Here is a 14073-nt window from a genome sequence, read left to right on the forward strand (position 1 = left end):
ATGTGCTCGGCGTCGTCGGGGGGCAACTGGTGGCGATGAACTCTGCAAAACCGCGAAGTGCTACTTATATACAAGGAGCATTGGTCCCGGTTGGTGGCTCCAACCAGGACTAATGCCCCCTTTAGTCCCGCTTGGTGCCACCAACCGGGACCAAAGGCCTCTTTTCGGCAGCCCAAAGGGCGGGAAGCTGCGGCCTTTGGTCTCGATTGGTGGCTCCAACCGGGACCAATGCCCCCCCTTTAGTTCCGGTTGGTGCCACCAACCGGTACCAAAGGCCCCTGTGCTGCCCGCATCGGGGCCAAAGTTTAGTCCCACCTCGCTAGTTGAGAGGGGCGCGCAGTGGTTTATAAGCCCCACTGCCGCACCCCTCTTGAGCTCCTCTCCACTGCAGGCTTATGGGCCTACTTGCTACTGCTTTGTCTGATGGGCCTTCTAGGCCTATTGCGGGCCTGAATCCTGGCCCAAAGTGGGGATCCAAGTCGTATTCAGGCCGTGGGGGCCCAGAAGGGGGCATTTTTTTGTTTTCTTTACTTATTGTTGCTATTTTTATTTTTTTCTAGTTCTTTGTTTTGTTTTCTGCATTATTTATTTTCTTTTGTTTTTTGCTTTATTTTTTAATTCTTTTTTGCTTTTAGTTTTAGGAAAATTATAAACTTTCTGTTAGTGCCATTACTTTTCAAATTTGAAAACACTTTTTTTGTTTTCTTTCTTGCTTTATTTATTTTATTTTGTTTCTACTTACAACAAAATACTTATTGTTGTTTTTTTGTTTTGTTTTCTGTATTATTTATTTTCTTTTGTTTTTTGCTTTATTTTTTAATTCTTTTTGCTTTTAGTTTTAGGAAAATTATAAACTTTTTGTTAGTGCCATTACTTTTCAAATTTGAAAACACTTTTTTGTTTTTTTGTTTTCTTTCTTGCTTTATTTATTTTATTTTGTTTCTACTTACAACAAAATACTTATTGTTGCTATTTTTAATTATTACGAGGGCCGAACCATAAGACATTAAAGCATTTCAATGAACTCTGAAAAAGTTGAAAGTTGGCATGGTATCATAAATTGACCCACACATAGCATGTGCATGTACAAAACAGACAATGGTATCATACTCGTCAGTTACAAAGTTGGCATGGTATCATCATAATAGTTGCGGGAGAAAGTCTTCACTTTTTCTTCGCTTGTGTCATTTGCTTATTGCGCCGTAACCATGGATAATCTTCATCGTTTATCAGGATGCTGGGGTCAGCCTTGACTTTAAAGGGAGGAATTCCATGAAACTTTTCATAATCTTCAAACATGTCTGTCTTGTCCTCCACTCCCACGATGTCTCTTTTTCCTGAAAGAACTATGTGGCACTTTGGCTCATCGTATGATGTATTCGCTTCCTTATCTTTTCTCTTTCTCGGTCTGATAGACATATCCTTCACATAGATAACCTGTGCCACATCATTGGCTAGGACGAACGGTTCGTCAGTGTACTCAAGATTTTTCAGATCTACTGTTGTCATTCCGTACTGTGGGTCTACATGTACCCCGCCTCCTGACAGATTGACCCATTTGCACTTAAACAAAGGGACCTTAAAATCATGTCCGTAGTCAAGTTCCCATATGTCCACTATGTAACCATAATATGTGTCCTTTCCCCTCTCGGTTGTTGCATCAAAGCGGACACCGCTGTTTCGGTTGGTGCTCTTTTGATCTTGGTCAATCGTGTAAAATGTATTCCCATTTATCTCGTATCCTTTCCAAATCGTAACAGTCGAAGATGGTCCCCTGGATAACAAGTACAGCTCATCACAAACAGTGTTGTCACCTCTGATACGTGCTTCCAACCAACTGCTGAAAGTCCTGATGTGTTCACATGTAATCCAGTCGTCGCACTGCTCCGGGTGTTTGGAGCGCAGACTGTTCTTGTGTTCATCGACATACGGGGTCACCAAGGTAGAGTTCTGTTGAACTGTGTAGTGTGCTTGAGACCAAGAATATTCGTCCCTGCATATTATTGAGTCCCTTCCAAGTGTGCCTTTTCCAGTCAGTCTCCCCTCATACCGCGATTTAGGGAGACCTATCTTCTTAAGGCCAGGAATGAAGTCAACACAAAACCCGATGATATCCTCTGTTTGATGGCCCATGGAGATGCTTCCTTCTGGCCTAGCACGGTTACGGACATATTTCTTTAGGACTCCCATGAACCTCTCAAAGGGGTACATATTGTGTAGAAATACGGGGCCCAGAATGACAATCTCGTCAACTAGATGAACTAGGACGTGCGTCATGATATTGAAGAAGGATGGTGGGAACACCAGCTCAAAACTGACAAGACATTGCACCACATCACTCCTTAGCCTTGGTATGATTTCTGGATCGATCACCTTCTGAGAGATTGCATTGAGGAATGCACATAGCTTCACAATGGCTAATCGGACATTTTCCGGTAGAAGCCCCCTCAATGCAACCGGAAGCAGTTGCGTCATAATCACGTGGCAGTCATGAGACTTTAGGTTCTGAAACTTTTTCTCTGCCATATTTATTATTCCTTTTATATTCGACGAGAAGCCAGTCGGGACCTTCATACTAAGCAGGCATTCAAAGAAAATTTCCTTCTCTTCTTTGGTAAGAGCATAGCTGGCAGGACCTTCATACTGCTTTGGAGGCATGCCGTCTTTTTCGTGCAAACGTTGCAGGTCCTCCCGTGCCTCTGCTGTATCTTTTGTCTTCCCATACACGCCCAAGAAGCCTAGCAGGTTCACGCAAAGGTTCTTCGTCACGTGCATCACGTCGATCGAAGAGCGGACCTCTAGGTCTTTCCAGTAGGGTAGGTCCCAAAATATAGATTTCTTCTTCCACATGGGTGCGTGTCCCCCAGCGTCACTCGGAACAGCTCGTCCGCCGGGACCCTTTCCAAATATTACGTGTAAATCATTGACCATAGCAAGTACGTGATCACCGGTATGCATGGCGGGCTTCTTCCGGTGATCTGCCTCGCCTTTGAAATGCTTGCCTTTCTTTCGACATTGATGGTTGGTCGGAAGAAATCGACGATGGACCAGGTACACATTCTTCCTGTAGCTTGCCAGGTATATACTATCGGTGTCAAGTAAACAGTGCGTGCATGCGTGGTATCCCTTGTTTGTCTGTCCTGAAAGGTTACTGAGAGCGGGCCAATCGTTGATGGTCACGAACAGCAACGCCTTTAGGTTAAATTCCTCCTGTTTGTGCTCATCCCACGTACGTACACCGTTTCCATTCCACAGCTGTAAAAGTTCTTCAACTAATGGCCTTAGGTACACATCAATGTCATTGCCGGGTTGCTTAGGGCCTTGGATGAGAACTGGCATCATAATGAACTTCCGCTTCATGCACATCCAAGGAGGAAGGTTATACATACATAGAGTCACGGGCCAGGTGCTGTGATTGCTGCTCTGCTCCCCGAAAGGATTAATGCCATCCGCGCTTAAAGCAAACCATACGTTCCTTGGCTCACTTGCAAACTCATCCCAGTACTTTCTCTCGATTTTTCTCCACTGCGACCCGTCAGCGGGTGCTCTCAACTTCCCGTCTTTCTTACGGTCCTCACTGTGCCATCGCATCAACTTGGCATGCTCTCCGTTTCTGAACAGACGTTTCAACCGTGGTATCATAGGAGCATACCACATCACCTTCGCAAGAACCCTCTTCCTGGGGGGCTCGCTGTCAACATCACCAGGGTCATCTCGTCTGATCTTATACCGTAATGCACCGCATACCGGGCATGCGTTCAGATCCTTGTACGCACTGTGGTAGAGGATGTAGTCATTAGGGCATGCATGTATCTTCTGCACCTCCAATCCTAGAGGGCATATGACCTTCTTTGCTGCGTATGTACTGTCGGGCAATTCGTTATCCTTTGGAAGCTTCTTCTTCAATATTTTCAGTAGCTTCTCAAATCCTTTGTCAGGCACAGCATTCTCTGCCTTCCACTGCAGCAATTCCAGTACGGTACCGAGCTTTGTGTTGCCATCTTCGCAATTGGGGTACAACCCTTTTTTGTGGTCCTCTAGCATGCGATCGAACTTCAGCTTCTCCTTTTGACTTTCGCATTGCGTCCTTGCATCGACAATGACCCGGCGGAGATCATCATCATCGGGCACATCGTCTGGTTCCTCTTGATCTTCAGCAGCTTCGCCCGTTGCAGCATCATCGTGCACATCGTCTGGTTCCTCTTGATCTTCAGGAGCATCACCGTATTCAGGGGGCACATAGTTGTCATCGTACTCTTCTTCTTCGCCGTCTTCCATCATAACCCCTATTTCTCCGTGCCTCGTCCAAACATTATAGTGTGGCATGAAACCCTTGTAAAGCAGGTGGGTGTGGAGGATTTTCCGGTCAGAGTAAGACTTCGTATTCCCACATACAGGGCATGGACAACACATAAAACCATTCTGCTTGTTTGCCTCAGCCACTTCGAGAAAATCATGCACGCCCTTAATGTACTCGGAGGTGTGTCTTGAACCGTACATCCATTGCCGGTTCATCTGCGTGCATTATATAATGAAGTGACCAAATTAATAGAAGTTCATCATCACATTAAAACCAAAGTACATACATAGTTCTCATCTAACAACATAAAGCTCTGCAGAGCATCTAAATTAATTAAACCATACACTGAAACTATGTAAAACATTTCAATGCGAAAACAAATGCGATCATAATCGCAACCAATGTAACAACTGATCCAACGGCATAATGATACCAAGCCTCGGTATGAATGGCATATTTTCTAATCTTTCTAATCTTCAAGCGCATTGCATCCATCTTGATCTTGTGATCATCGACGACATCCGCAACATGCAACTCCAATATCATCTTCTCCTTCTCAATTTTTCTAATTTTTTCCTTCAAGAAATTGTTTTCTTCTTCAACTAAATTTAACCTCTCGACAATAGGGTCGGTTGGAATTTCCGGTTCAACAACCTCCTAGATAAATAAAATCTATGTCACGTTGGTCGGCATAATTGTCATAAACAATAAATGAACCAATAGTTATGAAAAGATAATATATACCACATCCGAATCATAGACAGGACGAGTGCCTACGGGGGCGGATACCAAAACCATCGCACTATATAAGATGCAATAATAAAAGTAAGAAAATAATACAAGTATCTATCTAAACATACAAGTAAGAATATTTTTCCTTCCAGAAAGAAGATAAGAACAAGAGGCTCACCACGGTGGTGCCGGCGATGAGATCGGCGCGGGTGATCGACGACGGTGAAGACGGGGATGGGGCGTGACGGACCGCTAAACCTAGACAAATATTGAGGAAAATGGAGCTTGGCGGTCGAGCTTGGAGAGGAGAAACCTTAAGTAGTGTGGCTCGGGCATTCCATCGAACACCTTGTGTGCATAGGAGGTGAGCTAGAGCACCACCAAGCCCTCTCCCCCTCGGCCAGAAAAAACAGAGCAGTGTGCTCTGCTCTTGCGCGAGGGGGTATATATAGGCATCACTATTGGACCCGGTTGGTCGCATGAACCGGGACTAAAGGGTTGCCTTTGGTCCCGGTTCGTGCCACCAACCGGAACCAATGATGGTGGGCCAGGAGTGAGGCCCATTGGTCCCGGTTCGTCCCAGCAACCGGGACCAAAAAGTCCAGACGAACCGGGTCCAATGGCCCACGTGGCCCGTCCGGCCCCCGGGGCTCACGAACCGGGTCCAATGCCCCCATTGGTCCCGGTTCTGGATTGAACCGGGACTAATGGGCTGGACCGGCCTGGACCATTGCCCCCTTTTCTACTAGTGGTATGCATGTGTCTCTTTCCCTCCTTGGTGGTACAATTGAAGGAAGGAGAAGATCAATATGGGTTTTTAATGTAATTTTACTTTTTCAAGTCATTTTGTGTTTTGTTATCTTTTCATTGTATGTTTTCCTGATAACTGAGCAGAGGCCAACTGGTAGACAATACCCAATGGGGATGTCGCCAACCTAAGTTCAAGTCCCACCTTCGGAGTTCCTGGTTTTTTCATTGTATGTTTTCCAGGATAAACTTCAGTCGTAAGATGTCCTTTGGGTATTTTTTTAACGGCTTTTGGGTATTTTTAAGAAAGAATTATGTTTGAAAAAGATTGTATAAAAACTAACTAAAATGTCTATTTTTAAAAAAAATACTCCCTCCATTCATAAATATAAGATGTTATTTTTTTGAATTATATGCATATAAACATGTTTTAGTGTATTTGTTCATTTATTTGAGTCCATATGTTGTATGTATTTATGAACGGCGGGAGTATATCCATATGTGTGTACTTTTTGCCTAGCTGTGGCCTTTGCCAGTTGTGCCGTAGGGAGCCGGAGTCCGCGGCACAACTTCTCTCGAAGTGTAGATACTCCTTACGGGTGTGGGAGGCCGTGAAGGGGTGGCTTGGCCCCTCAGAGATGCGTCTTGACCATTGTGGTTGATATATCTTTTGGTGCATGCTTGGTGGAATGTCATGGTGCTCATCCAAGGTCACATGAGGAAAGTTATTGCCACCACACTACCTTGTGGCGTGGGCACTATAGATGGAGAGGAACGTGCGGATTTTTCGCAACAAGTCTACACTATCTTTCATTGTTTTTACACATGTTAGGGCTGAAGCTGGGTTGTGGGTGACTGCCGGTGCAAAGCACCCTGGTTCTATTATGCCGTGAGAGTAGGCTTTTATCTTATTTATTGAGGAGTAATGACCTTGCCTTAAAAAACTTCTTTCACCCTTCTTCTTTACTAATAGATGTGTATGTGCAATGCACGTTGATATTTGGCAGTATATAAATTACATGTAGATATATTTGGTATAACTTTTGCTCCTGTCATAGTCGGTCTTGTTGGTTAAATTTATATCAAAATTGAACCTCAGGAAACACGGTTGCACTATAATTTGAAATGGAGGGAGTATGTAGGATAGTTGATATTAGGCATATATTATGTGCACGTAATATTCGGCAGTATATTATTTACACATTAAATGTGACTAGCGTCCATAGTGGTATTTGATATGATATCAATTGCATATTAAATGGGAGTGGCGTTTTGGCTCCTAGGTGCATATGCACCCATTGTCGAAATCCAAATTCCTAGAAGTTGAAAAATTCGAAACAAAAATCCCGCGTGTATATCCGGACATTTAATGTGCGTTCACAAGGTTTCGGTGAAAAACGACGTTTTTTGTGGCTTGTGTAAAAAAGACAATTTCTGATGCTTCATTCTAACTATTCACGAGGCATTTCTTTATCTTTTTTACACAAGCCACAAAAAACGTCGTTTTTCACTGAAACCTTGTGAACGCACATAAAATGTCCGGATATACACGCGGGATTTTTGTTTCGAATTTTTTAACTTCTCGGAATTTGGATTTCGACAATGGGTGCATATGCACCTAGGAGCCAAAGGCAATTACCGATATTAAATATGTTTTTTAACACAATATAGACGCAAGCACTTATATATATGCGCATACACTCACCCTTATGAAGACACACATATGCACATGCTACCCCTATGAGCACCTCCGAGAGACTGAGCTGGCATAGCAGAACGTCTCCTCCCACTGAATGCGCATCGCCGGGAATCCTGAAAAAATCCAGTATAAATGCGAGCATCAGGACCTGAACACTGGTGGACCGGGAATTCCATTGTCCTCCTAACCATCCAACCATAGGTTGGTTCGCCACGCTAAATATGTTGAGCACTTAGACATCGGAGTAGTCTGGTTCGTTGGATTGACCTGGTTTGATGGTCGCGATTAATTGGATTGACCCCTTTGACTCTTTTTATATTGGTATAGACAAGAGTAGGCCATTTTGGAGACCGAGCTCCATGAAGGCTTTTATTTTGAAATTTATAAATTTTCAGTTTCAAAAATTTCTGAAAAGAAATACACATGTATGCAAGGATGTAATGTGTATGTGTGAAAATTTTCAAGATGAAATATCTTTAACTGCGGACTGCACCGAAAAAATCATGGACTTTGAAAATGAACAGTACATATACTTAAAAACCTCATATTTGTCTCTTTTGTGGAGCTCTTATTTTAACGTTTTTCAACCTGAAAATTTGCACTCATGTACATTATGTATTTAGGTATATGTGTTTTTTCAGGATTTTTTAAACTAAAAGGTTTACATTTTGAAGTTTTTAAATTAAGGCCTCCATAGAGCTAGACAAATCTTTTGTGGCCGTTTCGAAAAAAAAACTCAAATCGACCGAAGTAGGCTTGGGTCCAAATGATTATTGAGACTTTGAGAGCAACTACGAGGGTGTTTCGACAAAACGCCATGGGCCATTTCCTCGTTCGATCTGGGCCGCAAATGCTCTGATCAAACGGCCGCCTAGCCGAACAGGAATCAGGGAGAGCGCGGGGCAGCAGATCGTCGCCGCCGCAGGCCCGCAGCCGTCCCGCATCGCAGTCGCCGCCGCCGCGTCGTGCCAGCTTTGAGCGAGACGAACCGATGGCGGGCACCGCAGCCGTGTACCGGAGGGTCATGAAGGCAGTGCAGAAGCACGTCGGCGGGGGCGCCGATAAGAAGCACTTCCGCGAGTTCGTGGCCGCCGAGTTCCGCAGCCCGGCCGGCACGGAGGCCGACGCCAGAGCGAGGCTGCGGCTCGCCGGGGACTACGCGTACCATCTCACCAGCATCCAACACCAGAAGGTAGGACCATTTTTTTTTTCTGTTGGTACTTCCGGTTAGAAAGGTGTGCTTACTTGTGCTCGATGAAATGCTAAAGAAGACGGTGGTTCGTGAGAGCTCTAAAATGCTGAGCGACCTGTCTCTCTATACTTTTAATATGTGCTAATTGTTTTGTCCATCCATTGGATGTTAAAGGTTGAATGCAACGAAAAGAAATAGCGTCTGAAGTGTATTAGAAATTTAGAATAGACAACGGAGCTTATCTAATTCATAGATTCCATATGATTCAACCTCGCTAGATCACCATTGTAGAGAGATGTTGCTTTGGCAGTCTAGTTTGAATGGTGATATATCTAACTAATAGAATTTGCGTTATAAATAAATGATACTCCCTCTATTCCTAAATATAAGTCTTTGGAGAGATTTCACTATAAACCACGTACGGAGCAAAATGGGTGAATCTACACTCTAAAATGCATCTATATACATCCGTATGTGGTCCATAGTAGAATCTCTACAAAGACTTACATTTAGGAACGGAGGGAGTACTATATAGTACCAGAATGCACTCGCTTTATTGCTGATTTCCATAACACGGCCTATTTTAGATTGAACAAGTCATTCACATTATCACATCCTTGTAGTAGTGGGCATAGTACCCTCGGCTTTTCATGCACTGTGTATTCCACTAACTGCAAAATATGCTTGATTGTCCAGGAACTGCTATTCTCGTACAATATAGCCGTGGATCGATCTGATGAAATGAAGAAGATATTGAACAAATCTGCTGCCAGTGTAGGCCTTCAGCTTCCAGATGTCTACCAGTCTTGAGAGCTTGGGGGGCCCGTGGTACTGCTTTTGGGCAACTTTGCCTGAGTTACAAAATTTCAGTTGTTTTGGACAGTTTAGCGTGCTCGCTGTAAGCAGCTGTACTCTCCCAATAATGAGCAGTAGCATTTATTCTGTTGATGCTTTGTACTACCTTGTTCCATGGCGTCTGCATTCCTCTTGAAGTTAAGTTATGTGCATCCATCATGTCCGTGTTGTAATTTGCACAAATCTGAATTGTTTTATGGTAGGTTGCTCCTTTATGCTTACCCTTAAATTATATATTTTTGTTATTTATTTGTGAAGTAGTATTTGGTTATATCATCTGACCTGCTTCATTACTAAGTCAGGAATGAATTCATCAGTAGAACTATTCAAACTCTTTCTTGCTATGTCAACTTCCCATGCAAGGTCAACATGCCCTAGAGTTAGGAACGTCTAATGTAACAATGTACAAACAATGTTGATAATACTTAGGTTCATTACACTCCTTAAATCATTTTCTGATGTAATTCAATAGTCCTGCACTTGCCTTTTCTATATATTGTAAAGAATGATGCCAACTCACAGTGGCCATATCTATAGACAAATTCCCAAACATATATGAGCAGTACTTATCAGCTCATATCTTTCAAGGACTGGGCGGAACTTCTATCTGGAGTGTTAGTTTCTTTAGCATCGTCCTGAACTATTTCTTCCTCAGATACTGTGTTAGCTTCTGTAGATGTCCGTGCAGAACTTGTATTTGAATCACTAATTTCCTTAGCATCGTCCTCACTTGTTTCTTCCTTACATGCTGTGGTAGCTGCTGCAGATGTTCCAGCATCTTCGCTTCCTTTTTGTGCCCAAGCTGGAGCAAAAGCCACTGTTTTGTTGCCATTGTTCCTGTTCTTGTCATACAGACCATCTTCAAAGGAACCATAGTCTATATTCTGCAATACTGTTGGAATCTGTATGCCCCCTACGAGTACTTCCTTCTCTCGCATATCTGTATCAATCTTTTCCCTTGTGCTGGTCACATCCAACCCAATATATGGAGTGTAGAACCCAGCTTCTAGTGCACCCTCACCTACATGTGAACGAAAGTCGTTCAATGGAGGAGGGATCTTGGTGAAGAACACTTCGGCAAAGTTTTTTGTAATGCTCTTTCGGTAAGGGTTATCCTTCTTGTCATAATTGTATCTGAAGTTTTCGTATGTTGTCTGCAGAATTTGTAGTTGATATCAGTAAAATTATGCAAGGGTGTTAACATAAAATATAGCAATAATATGCATTGCAATTAACTCCTATACCACTAGACATCACAAACAATACACTCACGTCCTTATATGGTTGGTCTTTAGTTAACATTTTCAATACAGCTCTGCCCCACTTTTTCACCAGGGCAGGAAACTCACATTTTCATGCTGTTTCTATTTAATCGACCAAGGCAGGAAACTCACATTTTCCTGTCCCTCCGTCATAGTATATGGGGCAGCTAGTTCAAGAGATTAGGCCTATGAGTATTGTATAGTGTACTCAAGTGCATTACTTCAGTTACAGTTAAAAGGACTAGAAACTAAAGTTATCTAAAATTGCAGCAAAAGGAAGTAAATGTTACCTGATTAGTACTGATCAGATAGAGATGCAATGCTGTTAGGCCACCAACGAACCATACAACAATTGAAGTATAGATGATTAGCACAAAAGAGTAGACTTCCTTGCGCAAGGCCTTCCAGATAGAGCCTCCGTTGTCTTGCATTTCGCCGTGTACATTCAACCATGAAAAGATTAAGACGGATATGCAAAGGAATGTCGATGTGGCGATGAACAGAAAGAAGTAGCGGTAGTTCCTCTGCAAGGCAAATAAAAACACGTTGTGATTATGATGGGCCAACTGCTATTGAGGCTCAAAAGTCAACTAGTGGGATATAGGTTAGGTATAGTTCAGGACTTAGTTCACAAATCTGTTTGATTGTTCGGTAACCTTACCTGCAAATCTAGTCAGATAATGGAACACACTAACGACATGCTGCCACTAGCTGTATGTTCTCATTCAACTTAATTGGTTAAGAAAGGTTTTGTAGTACTGTTACAACTCTAAGCCCAAGTGTAAATGTCTTTTTGTAAACTGCATAGCTTTAGATATACCTTAACTTTGCACTGAAAGAAAACCAAGAGGTGTTTAAGGGGAGTTAGGCTAGGTCTGGACTTTTACGAAAGAATGTTTGGCATTCTCTCTTCCCGGCCCTTATGGAAGATAAAGTTCAATCAAGAAAGGTTAGTTTTTTTTTTTGCTCTGCTAGATCCTTATCATAATGATATTCTATATGGCTAATGGTAGGGAAGAAGCAATAACCGTGTGTACTTACGAGTCCAATGCACTGGCCAACCCATGGGCAGTGGTGATCAAACTTCTGGACGCAGTTGTTGCAGATGGAGCAGTGCGAGGATCGTGGCGGGCGGTACCTGAGGCAGGTCTCGCAAAACTTGAGCTTCACTGTGAAGCCATTCACGTTGACATCCTTGGTACGGCGAAACCTCATCCGTGGGGTGCCCCCGACGCTCCACTCCATCGAGGGTGTGGCGGGGAGGTTCCGTTCATCAGCTTCAGGCGGCGGGGCTCTTGTGTTTCGTGGCACTATTCCTGGGTCCCTGGCCGATGTCATGAACAGGAAGAACAGGTCCTGCATTTTTTGGCAAACATCACAAGGGTTGTTCAGCGTTGCATCTGGTATGTATACTGGCAACTGGAATCGTAAGTTTGAAACCCGTGCCCTGTTGGTTTCAGCCTCAGGTCTGAAGGCTGGAATAGTTGTTGACTCCAGCCATTGTGATTATTGTGGTTATGATGGTAGAGCTGATGAAGAAGGTGACACCGAAGGTATGCAGACAACAAGATGAAGACTAACCACTAGTGTTGTGATGATAACAATCAGTAGCGCAGCTCGGTGCATGTGTGGTTGCCCGTTGGAGCGGAAGAACTTGGACTGCATCTGGTAGCAGAAGACGATGGCCGGGCCGGCGACGAGGAACGATGACAGCAGCAGGGAGGCTGCGTCCGGCCCGAGTATAAGCCGTCCTCCGCACAGGAATACCTGCAGAGAAGCGAAGATTGATCTGTGGTGAGTACACTCTGCTCCCTCACAGGTGAAAAACCTGGGGGACGAAACCTGCAGCTTTCATGAATCCCTGATTTAGCTGTACGGCTGCCATGGCGCGCCAAAGCTCTCTGACCAGGGCACGGGGAAGAAGGCGAAGAGGGGAGTTGAGCAAACATGTACGTACGTTGTTTCCTTTCCAGCTCTGGTAGAGCCGCTTGGGCTGCGGCGGCGACGACGACGGCTCGGCCTCCGACGGCACCATCATCTTGCCCATCCTCTTGCTGCTGCTTCAGCCTTCAAGCACGGGGAAGATTGGAATTTTTCTGTGTGTGCCTGGCTCTAGTCGAGGGGACGGGCGATGCTGCCGAGCGAGGCGGCGGCGGTGGGGACGATGGCGATGACATTGAGGCCGCCGTCGTTGGGATGGTCGCACACCGCTGCTACGCTGGTGTACTTTGCTCTTGTTTAAGACGTGGTTGCAGGCAGGACAGAGTTTGGACTTTGGAGCGTAGAGGAAAGCGAGGGAGAAGTTTGTTTGTTTGCTCGTCCGGTTGGTTAGGCGCAGACAAAGGACAGGGCGGCGATCCCAATCGGCCTTGATGTGTACACTTGTCTTTTTTTCCTTTTCCCACGCACTTCGTGAAATTATGGTCTGCCAAGCCACGCAACGGCTGGGATGAACGGTAGTATATGCCTGAGGATTATTGTTCAGCATCACACAGCCTACACATATTAAGCCAATCCGTGGGGCCCGCATATCGGATTCTAGAAACATTATGGACGCGTATGGACATCTTTGTGAAATATAAGCAGCGTTGCTGTGAAATAAGCACAAACGTAGTCAATTGTTTACGTTTTTAGTACTAGTAGTTTCTTTCCATTTCCTCCTTTTTGGAGAATTTTTATTGGATTTGTGGAATTCTAAAAACCGAAGGATAAAAAAACTTAGGAACCGGAAGTTCCATCAAATAGAAGTTGTTCGATTGCATCACCGGGGAAACTGAAAATTTCCCTTCGCGGGTGGAAAATGCACCATTCGTCAGAGTGGATTCTGATGGTATGGTGTCTCCACGAGGTGAGAAGATTAGAGGGGAAACACGAGACAATATTTACTCAGGGTCAGGCCCTCCTATATTGCGGTTGGGGTGTACAAAGTATAAGGTATTACCTAGAGATTCTGATTTGTCTATCAGCTAGCTCGACCCCGGCTTATATAAGATACCAGAGCCCCTATGGTTACAAGAACCGAGTCGGCTACGTTCGTAGAGGGGAGTCCTCCATGGTTCCGCCTTGTATTGAATGGCAAGGCTTCCAGAGTCTTCCTCCCCTAAAAGTGAATGCTTGTCGCCGAGCTCCAACGGTCGGCCTGCTGCCGAAGTTGGACGAACTACTCTGGTCTTGATTTGTTGATAAAGATGACTAGTCGATGCAAGAGAGCTTTCCGCATTGGCGGCCTCCGCGAGCCGAATTCCTGCGCAACACATTTGAATTTCACGAGCCTAGACCGGACAAG

General features: G+C 44.4%; 2 protein-coding genes across 2 annotated transcripts; one reads left to right on the plus strand and one right to left on the minus strand.

Moving 5' to 3' along the window:
* The first annotated feature begins 8307 nt into the window (after positions 1-8307).
* Positions 8308-9757, plus strand: LOC123111266 (uncharacterized). The gene is made up of 2 exons (XM_044532026.1): positions 8308-8670; positions 9367-9757. Exons 1-2 carry the CDS (start codon positions 8470-8472, stop codon positions 9478-9480), a joined length of 315 nt encoding a protein of 104 aa, XP_044387961.1. The 5' UTR covers positions 8308-8469; the 3' UTR covers positions 9481-9757.
* Positions 9758-9919: 162 nt separating this feature from the next.
* On the minus strand, positions 9920-13341 carry LOC123111265 (probable protein S-acyltransferase 4). The gene is made up of 5 exons (XM_044532025.1): positions 12745-13341; positions 12369-12554; positions 11829-12143; positions 11078-11311; positions 9920-10679 (listed from the first exon to the last, which is right to left on the minus strand). The coding sequence occupies exons 1-5, from the start codon at positions 12832-12834 to the stop codon at positions 10095-10097; spliced, it is 1410 nt and encodes a 469-aa protein (XP_044387960.1). The 5' UTR covers positions 12835-13341; the 3' UTR covers positions 9920-10094.
* Between the last annotated feature and the right edge of the window lie 732 nt (positions 13342-14073).

Source organism: Triticum aestivum, chromosome 5B, assembly GCF_018294505.1.
Source record: "Triticum aestivum cultivar Chinese Spring chromosome 5B, IWGSC CS RefSeq v2.1, whole genome shotgun sequence".
In the NCBI taxonomy this organism is placed as follows: domain Eukaryota; kingdom Viridiplantae; phylum Streptophyta; class Magnoliopsida; order Poales; family Poaceae; genus Triticum; species Triticum aestivum.